General features: G+C 47.1%; 1 protein-coding gene across 1 annotated transcript; it reads left to right on the top strand.

Annotated features, from left to right (window-relative positions):
• Positions 1-1,475: 1,475 nt before the first annotated feature.
• On the top strand, positions 1,476-14,985 carry LOC123353791 (keratin, type II cytoskeletal 5-like). The gene is made up of 9 exons (XM_044995203.1): positions 1,476-1,940; positions 3,003-3,211; positions 5,527-5,587; positions 8,357-8,452; positions 8,735-8,899; positions 9,972-10,097; positions 10,724-10,944; positions 12,024-12,058; positions 13,697-14,985. The coding sequence occupies exons 1-9, from the start codon at positions 1,476-1,478 to the stop codon at positions 13,921-13,923; spliced, it is 1,605 nt and encodes a 534-aa protein (XP_044851138.1). The 3' UTR covers positions 13,924-14,985.
• The last annotated feature ends 1,325 nt before the right edge of the window (positions 14,986-16,310 follow it).

Below are 16,310 nucleotides of genomic sequence, written 5' to 3'. Positions count from 1 at the left end.
GTATAAGGCTGTGACATCTGTGCTCTGATAGTAGTTGGGGAACGGTTGTGCAATATCATACCAAGAGATCTTATGAACAAAATTGTTGAGTGAAGTTCTACAGCCTGAGTTATGCAGGATGTCAGCCTAGATTATCATAGAATCATAGAATTGTAGAACTGGAAGGGACCTCGAGAGGTCATCTAGTCCAGTCTCCTGCATTCAAGACAGGACTAAGTATTATCTAGACCATTCCTGGCAAGCGTTTGTCCAACCTGATCTTAAAAATCCCCAATGATGGAGATTCCACAACCTCCCTAGGCAATTTATTCCAGTGCTTAGCCACCCCGACAGTTAGGAAGTTTTTCCTAATGTCCAACCTAAACCGCCCTTGCTGCAATTTAAGCCCATTGCTTCTTGTTCTATCCTCAGAGGTTAAGAAGAACAATTTTTCTCCCTCCTCTTTGTAACAACCTTTTATGTACTTAAAAACTGTGATCATGTCCCTTCTCAGTCTTCTCTTCTCCAGACTAAACAAACCCATTTTTTTCAATCTTCCCTCATAGATCATTTTTGTTGCTCTTCTCTGGACTTTCTCCAATTTGTCCACATCTTTCCTGAAATGTGGCACCCAGAACTGGACACAATATTCCAGTTGAGGCCTAATCAGCGCGGAGTAAAGCAGGAGAATTACTTTTCGTGTCTTACTTACAACACTCCTGCTAATACATCCCAGAAGGAGGTTTGCTTTTTTTGCAACGGTGTTACACTGTTGCCTCATGTTTAGTTTGTGATCCACTATCGCACTTGTCCCTTTGGCCCTTAAAAATCTCCAAAGCTACAAGCTCTTGAATTCATTGGAGTTGCTTCAGATTTACTCCCGGGCGTAAACGGGGTCAGAATCTGAGCATTATTAACAACTCCTCTTTCAAACTTAAGAACACCATTCATCTGACCCTACTCAGGCACGACACACTTTGATCATGGTGGTAGTTGTACCTAAGGACTGGACAAGGACAGTCATCCCCGGAAGCAGAAAGGTGGCCAAGCAGGTCTGTTCCAAAGCAAAAAATACCAATGGTGCTGTCTCAGCAGCTATAACTTTCTTACTTAATCCCCCTCAGCTTGGAAAATGAAAGGCTGTTTGTGCAGAGTTAAAAGCAAACCCCGAGGGAGCCCTTGGAATTTTTTTTTTTTGTAAATAATCTCTGCTCTGAAAAATACAGGTTGGAAAATTCTGGTTGGCTTTATGAGTTTATAGGTTGCCAGGATATTATGTTCCAGGTCAGCCCAGTGATTAGCGGGTTGGGAAAGATGGGCCACTGCCAGGCATACCAAACCGATTAATTCAGCCAAATGATCTGAGACCTTCTGTGACCAAGCCCAGCTCTTCAAACAGATAAAAAGGGGGAACACTCCAGACCCGACCGCAGAAGGATCTCTCTCCTCCTTTGCATCTCATCCCAACCGCTCCTCACACCTTACGATCAGAAGCCATGGCTCAGAAAACCATCAGCATTAGGTCAGGTGGAGCCACTAGGAATTTTAGTGCCTCCTCCGCCGTTATCCCAGGTAGCCGAACCAGCTTCAGCTCCATCTCTGTTTCCCGGGGAGGTGGCGGAGGTCTGGGAAGGGTCAGTGGCAGTGGTTTTGGCAGCAGGAGCTTCCATGGGCTAGGTGGAAGCAAAAGAATTTCTGTTAGCGGAGGCTATCGCGCTGTTAGATCTGGATATGGTTATGGGTTAGGTTACGGTGGGGCTGGGTATAGGATTGGTGGAGCTGGATATGGGTTCGGTGGTGGATTTGCACCCGGCGCTGGTGGCATCCATGAAGTCACTGTCAACCAGAACCTCCTGGCGCCCCTCAACCTGGAGATCGACCCCACCATCCAGAAGGTGCGGAAGGAGGAGAAGGAGCAGATCAAGACCCTCAACAATAAATTTGCTTCCTTCATCGACAAGGTAAGGCATGATCAGCTTCATCCATGAAGCCTATCCTGGCATGCACGCCATTGGCTAGTCAAGATATGTTAAATGTTCTGTGATTCATATTGTTCTCCGTTAGGAGTGACAAAATCTTCAGTCAGTTCATATCTGGGTTTTCACTCTGCACCCTGGTCAGATCCAGGGCATTAGTTCCACCTGCTACAAGGTTCTGGCCAGCCATGAAATATGGATTTCGATCCTTCATTGTCCCATCTCTCAGAGTTCTGTAGCATTTGCATAGGAAGTGCAAGATCCTTGAAATTTTCTACTCACACACTTAGCTGAGGAAAATAATTTTGTTCTTTAAAACAGACAAGTTAAAATAGCATTACCATCTTGGAGAAAGCAGGCAAGTAGATTTTGTGCCAGGGCTGATCCATTTCCATTATACATTTGCACGGCTGCGCATCTCTCTGAGCCTGTTTTCTTGCAAAAAAAATATACATTGTCTAACAATTTGCATAAGACTATTGATTGAACGTGAAGTTTAAAACAAATTGCAGTGCCTTTCTTTTAAGTCCCACCTCAAATAGCATCTGTTTATTATTTATTAAGCACCCAAAAATGTGAATAAGATGTAAAGGAAGATAAGGACGCAGTCCCAAGAGCTTAAAATGCAAAATGTTTACTGATGCTACAGTGTTGTTGTAGCTGTGTCAGTCCCAGGATATTAGAGAGACAAGATGGGTGAGGTAATATCTTTTATTGGCCCAACTTCTGTGGATGAGAGAGACAAGCTTTTGAGCTTACACAGAGCTCCTCTTCCTCACCCACCTTGCCTCCCTACTGGCACGACGATATACACACATTTATCTAGACAGATAGAAACAATTGACTATTAGCCCATGTTTTGTGGTTGTGTATTAGATATACATGCCTACTGAAAGCCATAATGCACGTAAGACAAAGTCCCGGACCAGAAGACCTTCAAGTCTAGTTCCTAAGAAGCATGGCTGAGGTTTTGTCTTTTTTTTTTTTTTTTTGGTAAGCTGATGAGGCTACTTCAAATGCTTCGGTATTTTGTCTGATGGGATTCAGGTCCGGTTCCTGGAGCAGCAGAATAAGGTGCTGGAGACCAAATGGTGCCTGTTGCAGGAGCAAAAAACTGCAAAAAGTAATATTCAGCCCATGTTTGAGGCTTACATCAATAACTTGAGGAGGCAGCTAGAATCTCTTGGAAGTGAAAGACTTCGGCTGGATGGAGAGCTGAAGAACATGCAGGACACCGTAGAAGATTTCAGGATCAGGTAAGCAAAACTGGAAGGAATTCTATTCTGCTACGCAATGTTCTGCTATTGTTCTCAAATTCTTATGCCACACCCATTGGTGTCGTACGGAAAAACAAAGGCCATGTCTGCACTACAAACTTATATTGGCATCATTACGTCACTCAGAGGTGTGAAAATCCATCCCCGAGCGATGTAGTTATACCAACCTAATCCCCAGCGTAGACAGCGCTATGTCGACGGGAGAGCTTCTTCCGTCAATACAGCTACCACCTCTCGCAGAGGTGGATTAACCATGCCAACGGGAGAAGCCCGTTACAGTAACAGCTGCACCGGTGTAGCGCTGTATGTGAAAACAAGCCCAAAGGAACTAAAATGACACAGCGTAGAAAATGGCGCCATTCGAAGAAAAATGTATTCATGCACCCAGACTGTTGTACCGACAGCAGGGCAATGGCAAAACTCTCACTGATTTCAATGGGGCAGGGTTTCTTCCCTGACTTTCAGAAGTCCCCAAAATTCCAGTTTAGGGACCCAATGCAGAAAAGCTCTTTAAGCACATGGTTGAAGTTAAGATCTGCTCCTGAATTGGGGAAGGGATAGCTCAGTGGTTTGAGCATTGGCCTGGTAAATGCAGGGTTGTGAGTTCAATCCCTGAAGGGGCTATTTAGGGATCTGGGGCAAAATCAGTACTTGGTCTGCTAGTGAAGGCGGGGAGGGGTGGACTTGATGACCTTCTGGGGTCCCTTCTACATCTATGAGATAGGTATATCTCCATCTATATATATATAATAGTGATGCTTTTCTGAATTAGGGCCTGAGGGCTTGTCATTATAAGTCTGCTGGGGTCAATGCAGGAATTACTGTGTGAAATTCTATGGTTTGTGTGACTCAGAAAGTTGAACTTAACCATCACAATGATCCCTTCAGGCCTTGAAATCCATGAATTTTGGGATCTGTTTCCAGGCATGGACCTCACAAGCCCCAAGGGTTCACGCTGGCCCCAGTTTAGGAAGTACTGAGCATACTCACACGGATGGAGCATGCTCAGTAAGCCGGCTGCCCTCATTCCCCCACTATCAGCAGGCACAGGTTTTTTTGAGGAAAGCACGTGCATAAGTGCTCTGCTGAATAGGGATGAATTTTGAGTTTCTATCCTGAAATTCTCCCCCCAGCGACTCTGGCTAACGAGAAAAGGCTGTGGCTTGTTTCATGGGTGTTCATGGCGGTGGGGAGTTGAAAGGAGCATGGGAGATGATTGCTCTCCTTGTCGATTTTTATTTTAGTGGGTTTTGGGGGGCGTGGTTCAATTGAATTTTTTTAACAAATTTGTCCCACAACATGAAATACATACTCAGTTTGGCTTTTACAAAGAATAGGCACGTGCTGAACGAATTTTCCTTGTGTAGCAGCTAAGATACATAGAAACCTATGCAGGCTGCAACTTTGGTCAGTCATAACGCCACCTAATGGGTGTTGTATTCCCGAGGCGGGGGCATCTGAAATCTTTCCTTCCTTGCAGAGTCAGGCCTGCCTGACTTGTTTTATTAGCTGCATGAAATCTCTCTTTACATTGTAGCTCTTAATCTCCCCCCAATGAATTAACTTATGACGGGCTGGGCAGCCGTCCATGTTTAGTGTTAGCCTTTATACTCCTGCAAGTGCTCAGTGGTACCGCTATGTCCTACCAAACAGGAGAGTCAAATCCTGGATTCAGATTCTGGATTCTTCATGTACCAGAGACATGCATTCGGCCAGAGTCTGCCCTCAGACCCCCCGCATTCAGCGGCTCCACTGAAGTCAACAGGACGACAGGCATCAGTGCAGAATTTGGCCCCTGCTGACTAACGCAGGTGTGGCACGGATGAGCTCAACCAGGGCTCCTCCCACCCCTTCCAGCCTGAGAAAAGTTACAGGGATTACAAGACTTCTTTCATGCAAGATGGAAAATTAGAGGAGGATAAAACATGCCTTTAATGAAGGGCTTGCAGGTTCTCTGATGACATCCTTCCATTGTCTGGCCCCAGGGTACCGTATTTGCAACTAGGCTGGTCATATACGCCTGCCACAATACAGGGAGAAGATACACAACATCATCCTGCTGCTCCTTCTGATGTCCAAGGAGGCCTATTCCCAGCTGGTAAATGGTCTATCAGAACAGGCTCTGTCAATTTCATAGATAGCCACTGTAAATATCTTGGCCATTAGTAACAACAGCCCAGGATATGCAAGGGAAAACATGTGGCAACGGCTCGCAGAAGACAGGCAGTGGATACTAAACGGTTATACTTACACGAGCTGTAACAAGGCTCCTGTCTCACCTTCTTCCCGCCCAGGTACGAAGATGAGGTCAACAAGCGCACGGCTGCAGAGAATGAGTTTGTGGTGCTCAAGAAGGTAAGTGATCTCGATAAAAAAGGAACAGGGGACTTATTTTTAAAAGGGAATCTTTGATAGCAGCCTTCAACTACCTGAAGGGGGGTTCCAAAGAGGATGGAGCTCGGCTGTTCTCAGTGGTGGCAGATGACAGAACAAGGAGCAATGGTCTCAAGTTGCAGTGGGGGAGGTCTAGGTTGGATATTAGGAAACACTATTTCACTAGGAGGGTGGTGAAGCACTGGAATGGGTTCCCTAGGAAGGTGGTGGAATCTCCATCCTTAGAGGTTTTTAAGGCCCGGCTTGACAAAGCCCTGGCTGGGATGATTTAGTTGGTGTTGGTCCTGCTTTGAGCAGGGGGTTGGACTAGATACCTCCTGAGGTCCCTTCCAACCCTAATATTCTATCAATCATTTGTATTTGTTTTACCCTTTCAACCCCGAGAGCTCAAAGGGCGCAGCGTTCCCCCCGCCATCCTCGCTGGAACCCTTCTTTTCGGCAAAGCTGGCGGACTGGTCTGCCTCTCCTTCTGCCATCCAGCCAGGATAATGATGTGCCTCTGGATCAGCCAGCAGCACCAGAACTTCCTCTCCTGGGTCCTGACCCAAAGCCCAGGGGACTAGCTCCCAGGGGACACTGAATCAGCCCCAGCTGTTAACCCCTACCCTGGCTGTTCTGCCACTTCTCAGATTGACACTACCCCCATCTCTCCATGCATATTTAGAGCATTTACTTCCTCCCATCCAGCCAGCCATGCGCTCCCCATCACACACAGCCCCTGTCCAGCAATGGCTAGAGGATCTGGGAGACCCAGCTTCAATTCCCTGCTCTGCTTCTTGGGGAAGTCACCTAGGCCTGAATATACAAAAGGAGTTAGGTGCCTAAGGACCAGTTTGGAGATGACTCCCGCCGAGCCCCGTAGGCGCCGAAACTCACTCGGCACCGAAACGTTTGCGGTGAAATGTTTCTGCTGTTGAGCGAGCACATGGCTCACTCCCGCTGGCCGCCCCGGAGCCTATCTCCCGCCTAAGACCTAGAGCGATTCACAGACCAGGGGACAAGAGGCGTTCGGCGGCCCTAAGTCCCGTACAGGGCCCGATGAGGTAGGCCTCCTCTAGTTCACACAAAACAGCTGGGGAATAAGACCTCCCTCCTAGCTTTTAGCCCACTGGTTAAGGGAGGTGGGAGAGCCCCAATTCAGGTCCTCCCTCATCTGAGGGGGGAGAAGTGATTTGAAGAGGGAAGTGCTGCCTCTCAGGTGAGTGTCCTAACCACTGAGTTACAGGATATTCTGACCTAGGGCTCCCTTACTCTCTCCTGGGAGCAGGGGAACTGGCTCCTGGGGTGCCCACCTCCCAGGTGAGTCCTCTACCCACCAGGCTAGAGTCATCCTCCTGCTTGTGCATGAGTTCGCTCTCTCTTTCTCTCTCTCTCACGCCTTCTTAAGCTACGTCGACACCAGGGGTCGGCAACCGTTCAGGAGTGGTGGGCCAAGTCTTCATTGATTCACTCTAATATAAGGTTTCGCCTGCCAGTCATACATTTTAATGTTTTTAGAAGGTCTCTTTCCATAAGTCTATAATATACAACTAAACTATTGTCGTGTGTAAAAGTAAATAAGGTTTATAAAACGTTTAAGAAGCTTCATTTAAAATTAAATTAAAAGGCAGAGCCCCCCGGACCGGTGGCCAGGACCCAGGCAGTGTGAGTGCCACTGAAAATCAGCTTGCGTGCCGCCATAGGTTGCCTACCCCGGTCTACACTGAACACCACTTGCAGCGGTGTATAGGGGACCTGTAGCTACACGCCGCAGCGAAAAGCAGGCTGCATCCACACCGTGGTGCAAAGCTGTGTGTGTCAGTGAAAGGCTCTGGCGGGGGGGAAGCTGCAGAGAAAGGCTCAGCACCAGGGAGCTGCCGGAGCCTTTCCCCACTGCCAGAGTCTTTCCCTGTGGTGAGGAAAGGCTCCAGCAGTGGAGCAGCAGCTGCAGGATACTACACTGCTGAAAACAGCCATGTAGACGGGAGAGGCACTGCTTGGGCAGGTAGAGAACCTGTGTAGGGGACATACGTGTGCACATGCCTACAGGGCTCAGGTGTGTCTTTACTCACCTAAGCAGTACCTCACCATCTACCCTGCAATTTATCCCTGTGCTGGGGGCGTGCGGGGGGAGATAGGATGTGGAGTGTACGTACTCTAAGTGCTGCCAAAAGCAGGAGGCAGCGTAGACGCACCTTCAAAGAGTCAGCTGGGGCAGAGTCATCTGCACATCGCAATGGCTAACTCCTTTTGAGCCTTCAGGCCTTAGTGGTTCTGTGCCTCAATTTTCCAGCTGTGAAATGGGGATAGCGCTTCCCCATCTCATAGAGACGCTGTGAGGCTAACTACATTAAAAGACTGCGAGGTGCTCCGTAACCTTGGTAACGGCAGCCATGTAAGTCCCTTAGGTCCTGAACAATCCAGGGGGCAATAGCCCAAGGTGCGTAAGGGAGTTCAGTGCCCAGTGCCAATGGGATTTGGGTGTCTAACTCCCTTGGGTGGCTTTGGAAATTCCATTCAATACCTACAGGGAAGCTCTTTTATGGGGGTTGGGGCTGTGAGGAAAGAGACTGTTTAGAGCCAGTCAACATGTTGTCCACCAAAAGCTTTTTCATCCAAAAGCCACGGAGATCAGCTAGCCCATACAGCTGGGTTGTTCTCCGGCAGCTTGGGTTAAAGCCCTGCTGGCCCTCATCGGGGAGCGCAGCTGAGCAGGGTTTGGCTAGCCCATCTCTGTTCCTTTGTTTTCAGGATGTGGACATTGCCTACATGAACAAGGTGGAGCTGGAGGCTAAAGTGGATGCCCTGACTGACGAGATCAACTTCCTGAGAGCTCTCTATGAAGCAGTAAGGACCGTTCTAATTTTCCCAAGTCTCCTGGGGCAAACATAATGCCGTTTTTCTCACACACACACACACACACACACACACACACACACACACGCCAACTTCACATCAGAGAGAATCAAACCACTCAGAAATACATGCTCATAGCCATGCATGGAGTTTATAGGGGCCATGGTTCCTTTTATGTTGGTGTTTTACCATGCAACGTTTCTGTGAAGAAGACTCGAAACAGGAGAGGAGGAGAGATCCAGACCCCAAATGTTATTTTTCTTTGATTTCCAGGAATTAGCTCATTTGCAGTCGCAAATCTCTGACACTTCTGTCGTCCTTTCAATGGACAACAGCCGAAATCTGGACCTGGATGGCATCATCGCAGATGTCAAAGCGCAGTACGAGGATATCGCTAACAGGAGCCGAGCTGAGGCGGAGTCTTGGTACCAAACCAAGGTGAGTGGCACTGGAGTTCTGAGAGTTTGGACTATGATATTCATCCCTAAGTTTGGTGGAGAGATGTTCATCAGACCAGTTTTCTGTGGAAAAGTATAGTTTCAACCAAAGCGAAAATTTCCGCAGAATTGTTATCGATCCAGACAACATTTTAAAAAAAGAATCAGAGGGAAAAGTTTCAACATTTCCAGAACACGTTTTGATTTTGAAATGACTTCTTGTTTCAAATTTATGTTATTTTATTACTTTAAAATATAATTTAAAAGGGGGTCAAAATGGAAACAAAACATTGAATTGACCCAAAACACAATGGGGGGGAAGGGATTTGGGGGTGAAAATTTTTGAAATTTTGACTTTTTGCCCCAATTCAGGACAATTTTGTAGTGGTTGTTTTTAAGGTCAAAAGTTTTTGCAGGATGGAAAAGGACGCCCCAAGAACATACCCAGGGTTTCACATGGCATTGTACACATGGAGGCTATCCCATCCTGCCTTTCACACCATCACCCCTATACTGATATTTTAAGTATGCTAATTTGATCAGAGCTAGAGTGGGTATGTCTACCTGAGCTGGGAACTAGACCCCCAGTGTAGATGCAGCCTTAGAAACCCATTTCACCTCCTTGCCATATGGACCTTGAATTTTTTACTAGGGCAGGGGAATGGTGAAATGCGTTACAGTTTCTAAGCAAGAGCTGAATTTTAGGATATATCGACATTTGGGCCTGGGTTGTGATGCCCAGCTCATGTAGACAGACTAACCCACCTGGAACCTGTGGGTGCATACTCAGAGCAGCTAGCCCGACCCGCCATTGCCACTGTCCATGTGACCCCAACTACACTCCTATTTTTAGCACACCAGCTCAATAGGAGCTAGTGCAAGTATGTCTCTGCAAGCTGGGAATCACACCCCTAGCTCCAAGCGTCAACATAGCTACACACAAAGGAAGAGGTGGAAGAAATTGGTTCCCTTCGATAGTTTCCAGTGGCTCACTGTGATACCCTATGATGCCGATTTCACCCTCCTCTCCATGTCTGACTTTGCCACCTCTACCCCCCACCCATTTATCACAGTATGAGGAGCTGCAGCTGACCGCTGGCAGACATGGGGACGACCTGCGGAACACCAAGATCGAGATCTCTGAGATGAACCGCATGATTCAGAGGCTCCACTCTGAAATTGACAACGTGAAGAAGCAGGCACGTCCGCGTGATGGTTACATTCTGGGACGTGGGCGGAGGGGAAGGAGGGATCTCAGAATTTCAGGACTGGAATCCCTCCTAGGAATTGAGGACTGCCTTAGCAGCAGCTCCATGCTACCAGGGGTGTGAGAGGCGATGGCTGGCGCGTGCTGTACTCCAGCAATAATGGGCACTGTGAGCCGCTGGCCTGGGACTCAGGAGAGATGGGTTCAAATCCTGACTCTGCCACCATCCTGTGGGTGACCTTGGGCAAGTCAATATAAGAGGTAGGGATTATTATGATGATGGTCCCGAGGGGTGTGTTACAAAACAGAATAAGTTACACAATCCGGAGGTTGTTCTAGGGGGCAGGCGCTGGAGGGGGTGTCAAGCCTAGAGATCTATGGAGTGCAGAGGTGGCTTAAAGGCACCAGATGGAGATCTGGGCCAATCTCTATAACCCTGAGTTTCCTGCTGAGTCGAGAGATACATACACTCAGTTCAACGATACAGGCCACAAGCTTGCAACCTTTCTGCAAGCATCCTTGCCATCCCTGATCGGTCACTGATCAGGCTGGAAGATTGCAAATTCACACGTGCTCCCAATGGGATTCATTCACCGAACGCATTTCCTACCTTCACAGTGCGCCAGTCTGCAGACAGCCATTGCCGATGCTGAGCAGCGTGGCGAACTGGCCCTTAAAGATGCCCGGGCAAAACTAGCTGAGCTGGAGGAAGCCCTGCAGAAGTCTAAGGCAGACATGGCGCGCCAGCTGCGGGAGTACCAGGAGCTGATGAACGTCAAGCTGGCCCTGGATATCGAGATCGCCACCTACAGGAAGCTGCTGGAAGGAGAGGAGAACAGGTGGGTGGTATATACATTAGAGCTGGATGAAAAAAATGCCTTAAAACATTTTTGGAGAGAAAATGGCTTCTCCGTTTCAATTTTTGCAAAAATAAATAAATACATAAAAAAAATTTAAAAACCAGTTTTTTTTAAAAACAAACAAACAAACAAACCCAACATCCAAAAATTTCAATTGCTGAAAAGGAAATATTTTCACATTCCCACTGAAAACTCCAAAAAAATTCAGCAGGGGGGTGAGAGGGAGGGAAGGAAGATTGGTCTGGGGATGAAGTTAGCAAAACCCTGAAGAGTTTCAAAGACATTTTTTGATAAAATGGGAAATTTTTGTTGAGTTTTTTTGCAGGGAAAAAGAAACCATTTCTCAACAACCAGCTCTAAAAGGCAGCCCTCCAGTCTGCCACAGGAAGAGGAGTTAATTAAGGCCTGTGAATATGGGACTCAATTCGATGCTCAGAGGATGAAATTGAATCCAGATCAGATGGCCAAAAATATTGCATGTGCACCACTTGAGCCACTCAGGGTATGTCTACACAGCAACTAGACACCCGTGGCTGGCCCATGCCAGTTGACTCAGCTTCGTGGGGCTTGGGCTGTGGGGCTGTTTTGTTGCTGTGTAGACATCTGGGTTCGGGCTGGAGCCTGGGCTCTAGGACTGGGAGGCAATGAAATAGCCCTGCAGCCTGAGCTCCGTGAACCCAAGTCAGCGGGCATGGACTGACCACAAGTTTTTCTTTGCTGTGTAGACATATCCTTAGGGGTTACATAGGTCTTTTGCACTGGCCCTCTGCTCAGTGGTGAATTTCACCACTTAGGGACTGATCTTCCACTGATGTAAACATTAGTGTACATCAGCTGAGGTTCTGATCCTAAAACTGTGTTTCACATTTCAAACATAGACTGTATTGATCCTCCTACAAGCTAATGGGTATCGTTTGTGTCTGAACTTCACCAAGGAAGAAGGTCTTACTGTAGAGCTAAATGTCTTCGCCTTCTAAATGACTCAGTACCACAATCCTGGGGGGGGGCACATTGTTTATAATAATCATAATAACACCTTTCTTTCCCCCCCACAACAGGCTAGCTGGAGAAGGTGTTGGTGCAGTGAACATCTGTAAGTATTCTGGCTCCCAAATGCTAGACGCTTAATGAGATGACAACTCAAAGAGTCGTTATTCCTAGGGAGAGCTAGGGTTTGCTGATAGTGCAGAGCAACTGAAATACAAAGGGATGGCGATCAATTGTTCTCCATGGCCGCTGAAAGTAGGACAAGATGTAACGGGCTTAATTTGCAGCAAGAGAGATTGAGGAATCTCTCATTAGGAAAAACTTTCTGATTATAAGGGTGGTTAAGCTCTGGAATAGGTTTACAAAGGAGGATGTGGAATCCCAGTCATTGGAAGTTCTGAAGAACAAGTTGGACAAACCCCTGTCAGGGATGGTCTAGGATTTCCTCCCCCGGGGGAGGGAGAGCTCACTGATTTGAGCTTTGGCCTACTAAACCCAGGGTTGTGAGTTCAACCCTTGAGGGAGCCATTTAGGGATCTGGGGCAAAAATCTGTCTGGGGATTAGTCCTGCTTTAAGCAGGGGGTTGGACTAGATGACCTCCTGAGGTTCCTTACAACCCTGATACTCTATGATTCTTTGGTCCTGCCTCAACACAGGGGGCTGGACTTGATGACCTCTCAAGGTCCCTTCTCACCCTACATTTTTATGATTCTATGTGAGGCTGCAATGGTAGCGGATATCAGAAAGGTAACTGTGTTAGTCTGTATCCACAAAAACAACAATTGTTTTTGTGAATTCATTGTTTTTGTGGCTACAGACTAACATGGCTACCCCTCTGATACTTGGTACCATGCAAGGTAGCAGATATGTAATGCATTCAGGGTTTTGCAGCTCCGTATGGCACTGTTGAGACAGCAGCACCCCGAATATTTCTCTTAGGTCAGATCTTGAACCTGAGAACGTCTCATCATGTATTTGGGGTGCAAATCACTCTTGTGCAAAGGGGCAAGCGCAAGGCACAGGAACCTCCTAAATCCCACAAAAGTGGCACAGAGTCTCTGTGTCAGAGTGTGAACAATAGTGATTTCCACCCTTGGGCTTACGGAAGGCAGTGAGAATACTCGTGTGAGAAAGGGCTACTATCAGTGGAATGGAATGCAAGGGTCTTGCCCCGAGACATTGTGTCTAGAAAGACATCAACAAACCAACAAGAATCCAGAATTAGACCCAAGGTCTGGAGAGTAAAGACTGAAAGACCTAAATGGGTCCTATTCTGCTCTCAGTGACAGCGGGAGTAACGCCATCGAGGTTAGCAACGTCATAAAATCAGTATAAACGGGAAGAATTGGGGCCGTACGACATAGTTTGGTCCAACAACCGGTAAGGCGAAAAAACAGGGGAAGCAGATGGGTCCGTCTCAGAGAGACAGGTACTTGTAGACCAGGAAAGGGGAAGGGTTAAATTAAATGAGCAAAGGGGAAACTTTAAGGGAAGGCAAAATTAGGCGGCCTGATTTCAATGGGATTTAGTAACCCGCCCCCAGCAGGGGGAGAACAGAGACTCTGCGTGAGTATTAGGCAACTACACAGTGGTGAAATATACTAGACAGCAGGAGGATCTCCAAGGAACTGGTGGTAACCCCCCAGCTTCAGATGTTTGAAACAAACATTTTTGCCTTTTCTTCTGTGACTGGCAGGCTGCTGCTCTGTGCCATCTAAACCTCTGCTTGCTTCTGCTTCACAGCTGTGGTCACCTCGGCCGGTGGAAGTAGCTACGGCACTGGGGGTGGGCTGGGCCTGGGGGTCGGGCTGGGGAATGCGGCCGGACTCGGCTACGGCATTGGAGGAAGCAGCTTCAGCGCCAGCAGCGGGAGAGGTCTGGTGGGAGGATTCAGCGCTGGAGGGGGAAGCAGCTCCAGCATGAAGATCGTCTCGAAAACCACGTCCACCAAAAAGAGCATCCGCAGCTAAAGTGCCAAGCAAGCCCCCAGTTCACCCCAGCCTGAAGAGAAGAAATATGACACTGCCTTCTCATGGCAGCACAGCCCAAACCATCTCCAAGGCACAGGCTTGTAGGGGAGGAAAAGATCCCATTAAATACCATTTAAGAGCTGCATGAGTCACATTGTCATTAGCTGAGACATTATTGGCTTTCGGAGGATGAGCCCTTTCTCCACTCTGCTTAACTCACAGGCATAGCGCATCAAACCCCAGCCTTAACGGCTTCATGCAAATTTGGAATGAATAATCAGCCCTGCTGGTTAACGAGTTCCAGGGCGGCAGAACTTGGCTCCTTGAAATTAACAGATTTTGATCCTATTCCTGCTCCTGCTTGGATCAGTGTAAATCCGGAGTAACACCAAATCCAGATTTACACCAGTGTAACTGAGAGCTGAAACTGGCCCTATGCCTGGCTACGTGTAAATGTCTTTTCTCTAAATAAACATCAGGCTTGCCTAGTGAGTCATGTTTCCATCTTTGTGCTCCATATTAGTCAACCTAGTCTCTCTCCCCCTAGTGCTTGGGAGGTGCAATATCTCTCACCGGTGGGTTTGGCGAACAGGCGTGTTACATCCAATCAGAGGCAGACTTAATATTTCTGAGTTCATCTTGCTCCTCCATATCCCCTTTCTCTCTCGGGTATTTCTCTCACACGCCCCGCATCATATAATGTAGTCTTCGTTTTCACTGGTTCGTCTTCTATACTAGACCATCGCTTGCTTAATAGTCAGCGGATTCGCTACTCCGTCCTCGTAACCCACGCCTATATCCAATGGGGCATTAGCACCAAGCCAGCCACAGTTTTCTAGATCCTGTGCAAACCTCACAACTGAATCAAGCTCCTCTCTGTCAGCCAGGAGCGCATGAACATGAAGTAGAGATGACACAAGCTCTATGGTTTATATGTGCACAGTAACAAATACGCAGACACGAAAGGGTGAACGTTATGCTTTGGTGACCCTTACGAGCTGTGTCACACGTAAACAATGCCTGGATCTCATTGCCTGTGTTCTTCACGGGGCAGGGGGGCAGAAGGGGGAGGAAGGTTCTGAGCTTTTATGTACCATAATCCCCATTACCACTGTTCCTATTACTTTATGCTTGTGTTGAAGTATTCTGATTTCATGAAACTTCTTCAATAAACTGCAATCAACCTATCTGTCTGCAATGTGGCTGTATGCTCTGTTATGCAATTTACTCAAAAGCCTAACTTTATAACAAGTTTTATAAGACTGGCCCTCCTCACAGACGGAATTATTCGTGACTTTCCATATTCTCCTCCTAGCTATTGCAGTCTGAGAGACAGAGTTAAGTCTAAGGTAGCATTTAAATATTTGGTGGGAATTTTCCCTCTCTGCTTATCCTGCCTTTTATAGTTCTCAATTCAAGGCCACTGCAGCTGTTTGCTTTTTTCTTTTCTTTTTTTTTTTAAAGTGTGCCATTAAATTCATGTCAAGCACTTTTAGTGATGCTCATGTTCACTCCCTGGCTGTGTTCAGCTTCATGAATGTTCTGATCTGCATAAGAGTTAATTACCCAGAAGGACGCCTTCAAAAGATTTCCTTCTAGCAGACGAGCAAGGGGTCCTGCAGGAGTCCCTAAAATCCCAGCTGCAAAGATGAAGGACCTGATTCTGATCTTACACCAGTTTTACACCAGTTTAACACCATTGACTTCAATAAAGTTATTCCTGAGTCAAACTGGTGTCAAGTAGCAGTGTCACGCCATTGACTTTCATGGAGTCACTGTTGGTTTACACACGTGTAAATGGGCTATGACTTCATTGGAGTTACTCCTGATTGACATTAGTGTAAGTGAGTTCAGTAGCAAGACTTGTTGCTTGTACACAAATGCGAAACGTGGGTTGTGTGGTTAACACACAGAGCAAAGCCAAACAAGGTTATAGTGCGGTTTGGGGACTATGGTGTGACAGCACAATCCCTGCCTTGATATAAATGTCTGTGTAGATGGTCCCTATTTAGGTTCACTCATTTGTGAAAGAGAGGAAATGAGAACACACAAGAAAAATTGAAGAAAGCAGGAGCAATGGTGGGAAATGACAAAAAAGAAAGAAATAGGGAGGAAGCGAGAGAAATCTCCACCTGTAAACAGATGCAGAAGCCACAGCCCCCCTCCCCACAGCCCCTGACTGCGGAAAAAGGGGGGCCTGAAAAGATTGGGGACCCATTTTAAACACTATATAAATGAGACAAAAGATGCCTGACCTCTTGTTCCTATGTCCTACATGGACTGATCTGAAAATACTTATTGCTGAGCAGAGGATGGAAATTCCATTTCAGGGAGAATTTTGAGATTTCAAAATTTGTCTTCGCTCCAATTAGGAATGAAACCCAAAC

Source organism: Mauremys mutica, chromosome 20 (assembly GCF_020497125.1).
Source record: "Mauremys mutica isolate MM-2020 ecotype Southern chromosome 20, ASM2049712v1, whole genome shotgun sequence".
NCBI lineage: Eukaryota > Metazoa > Chordata > Testudines > Geoemydidae > Mauremys > Mauremys mutica.
This window is presented reverse-complemented; position numbering and strand designations above follow the sequence as displayed.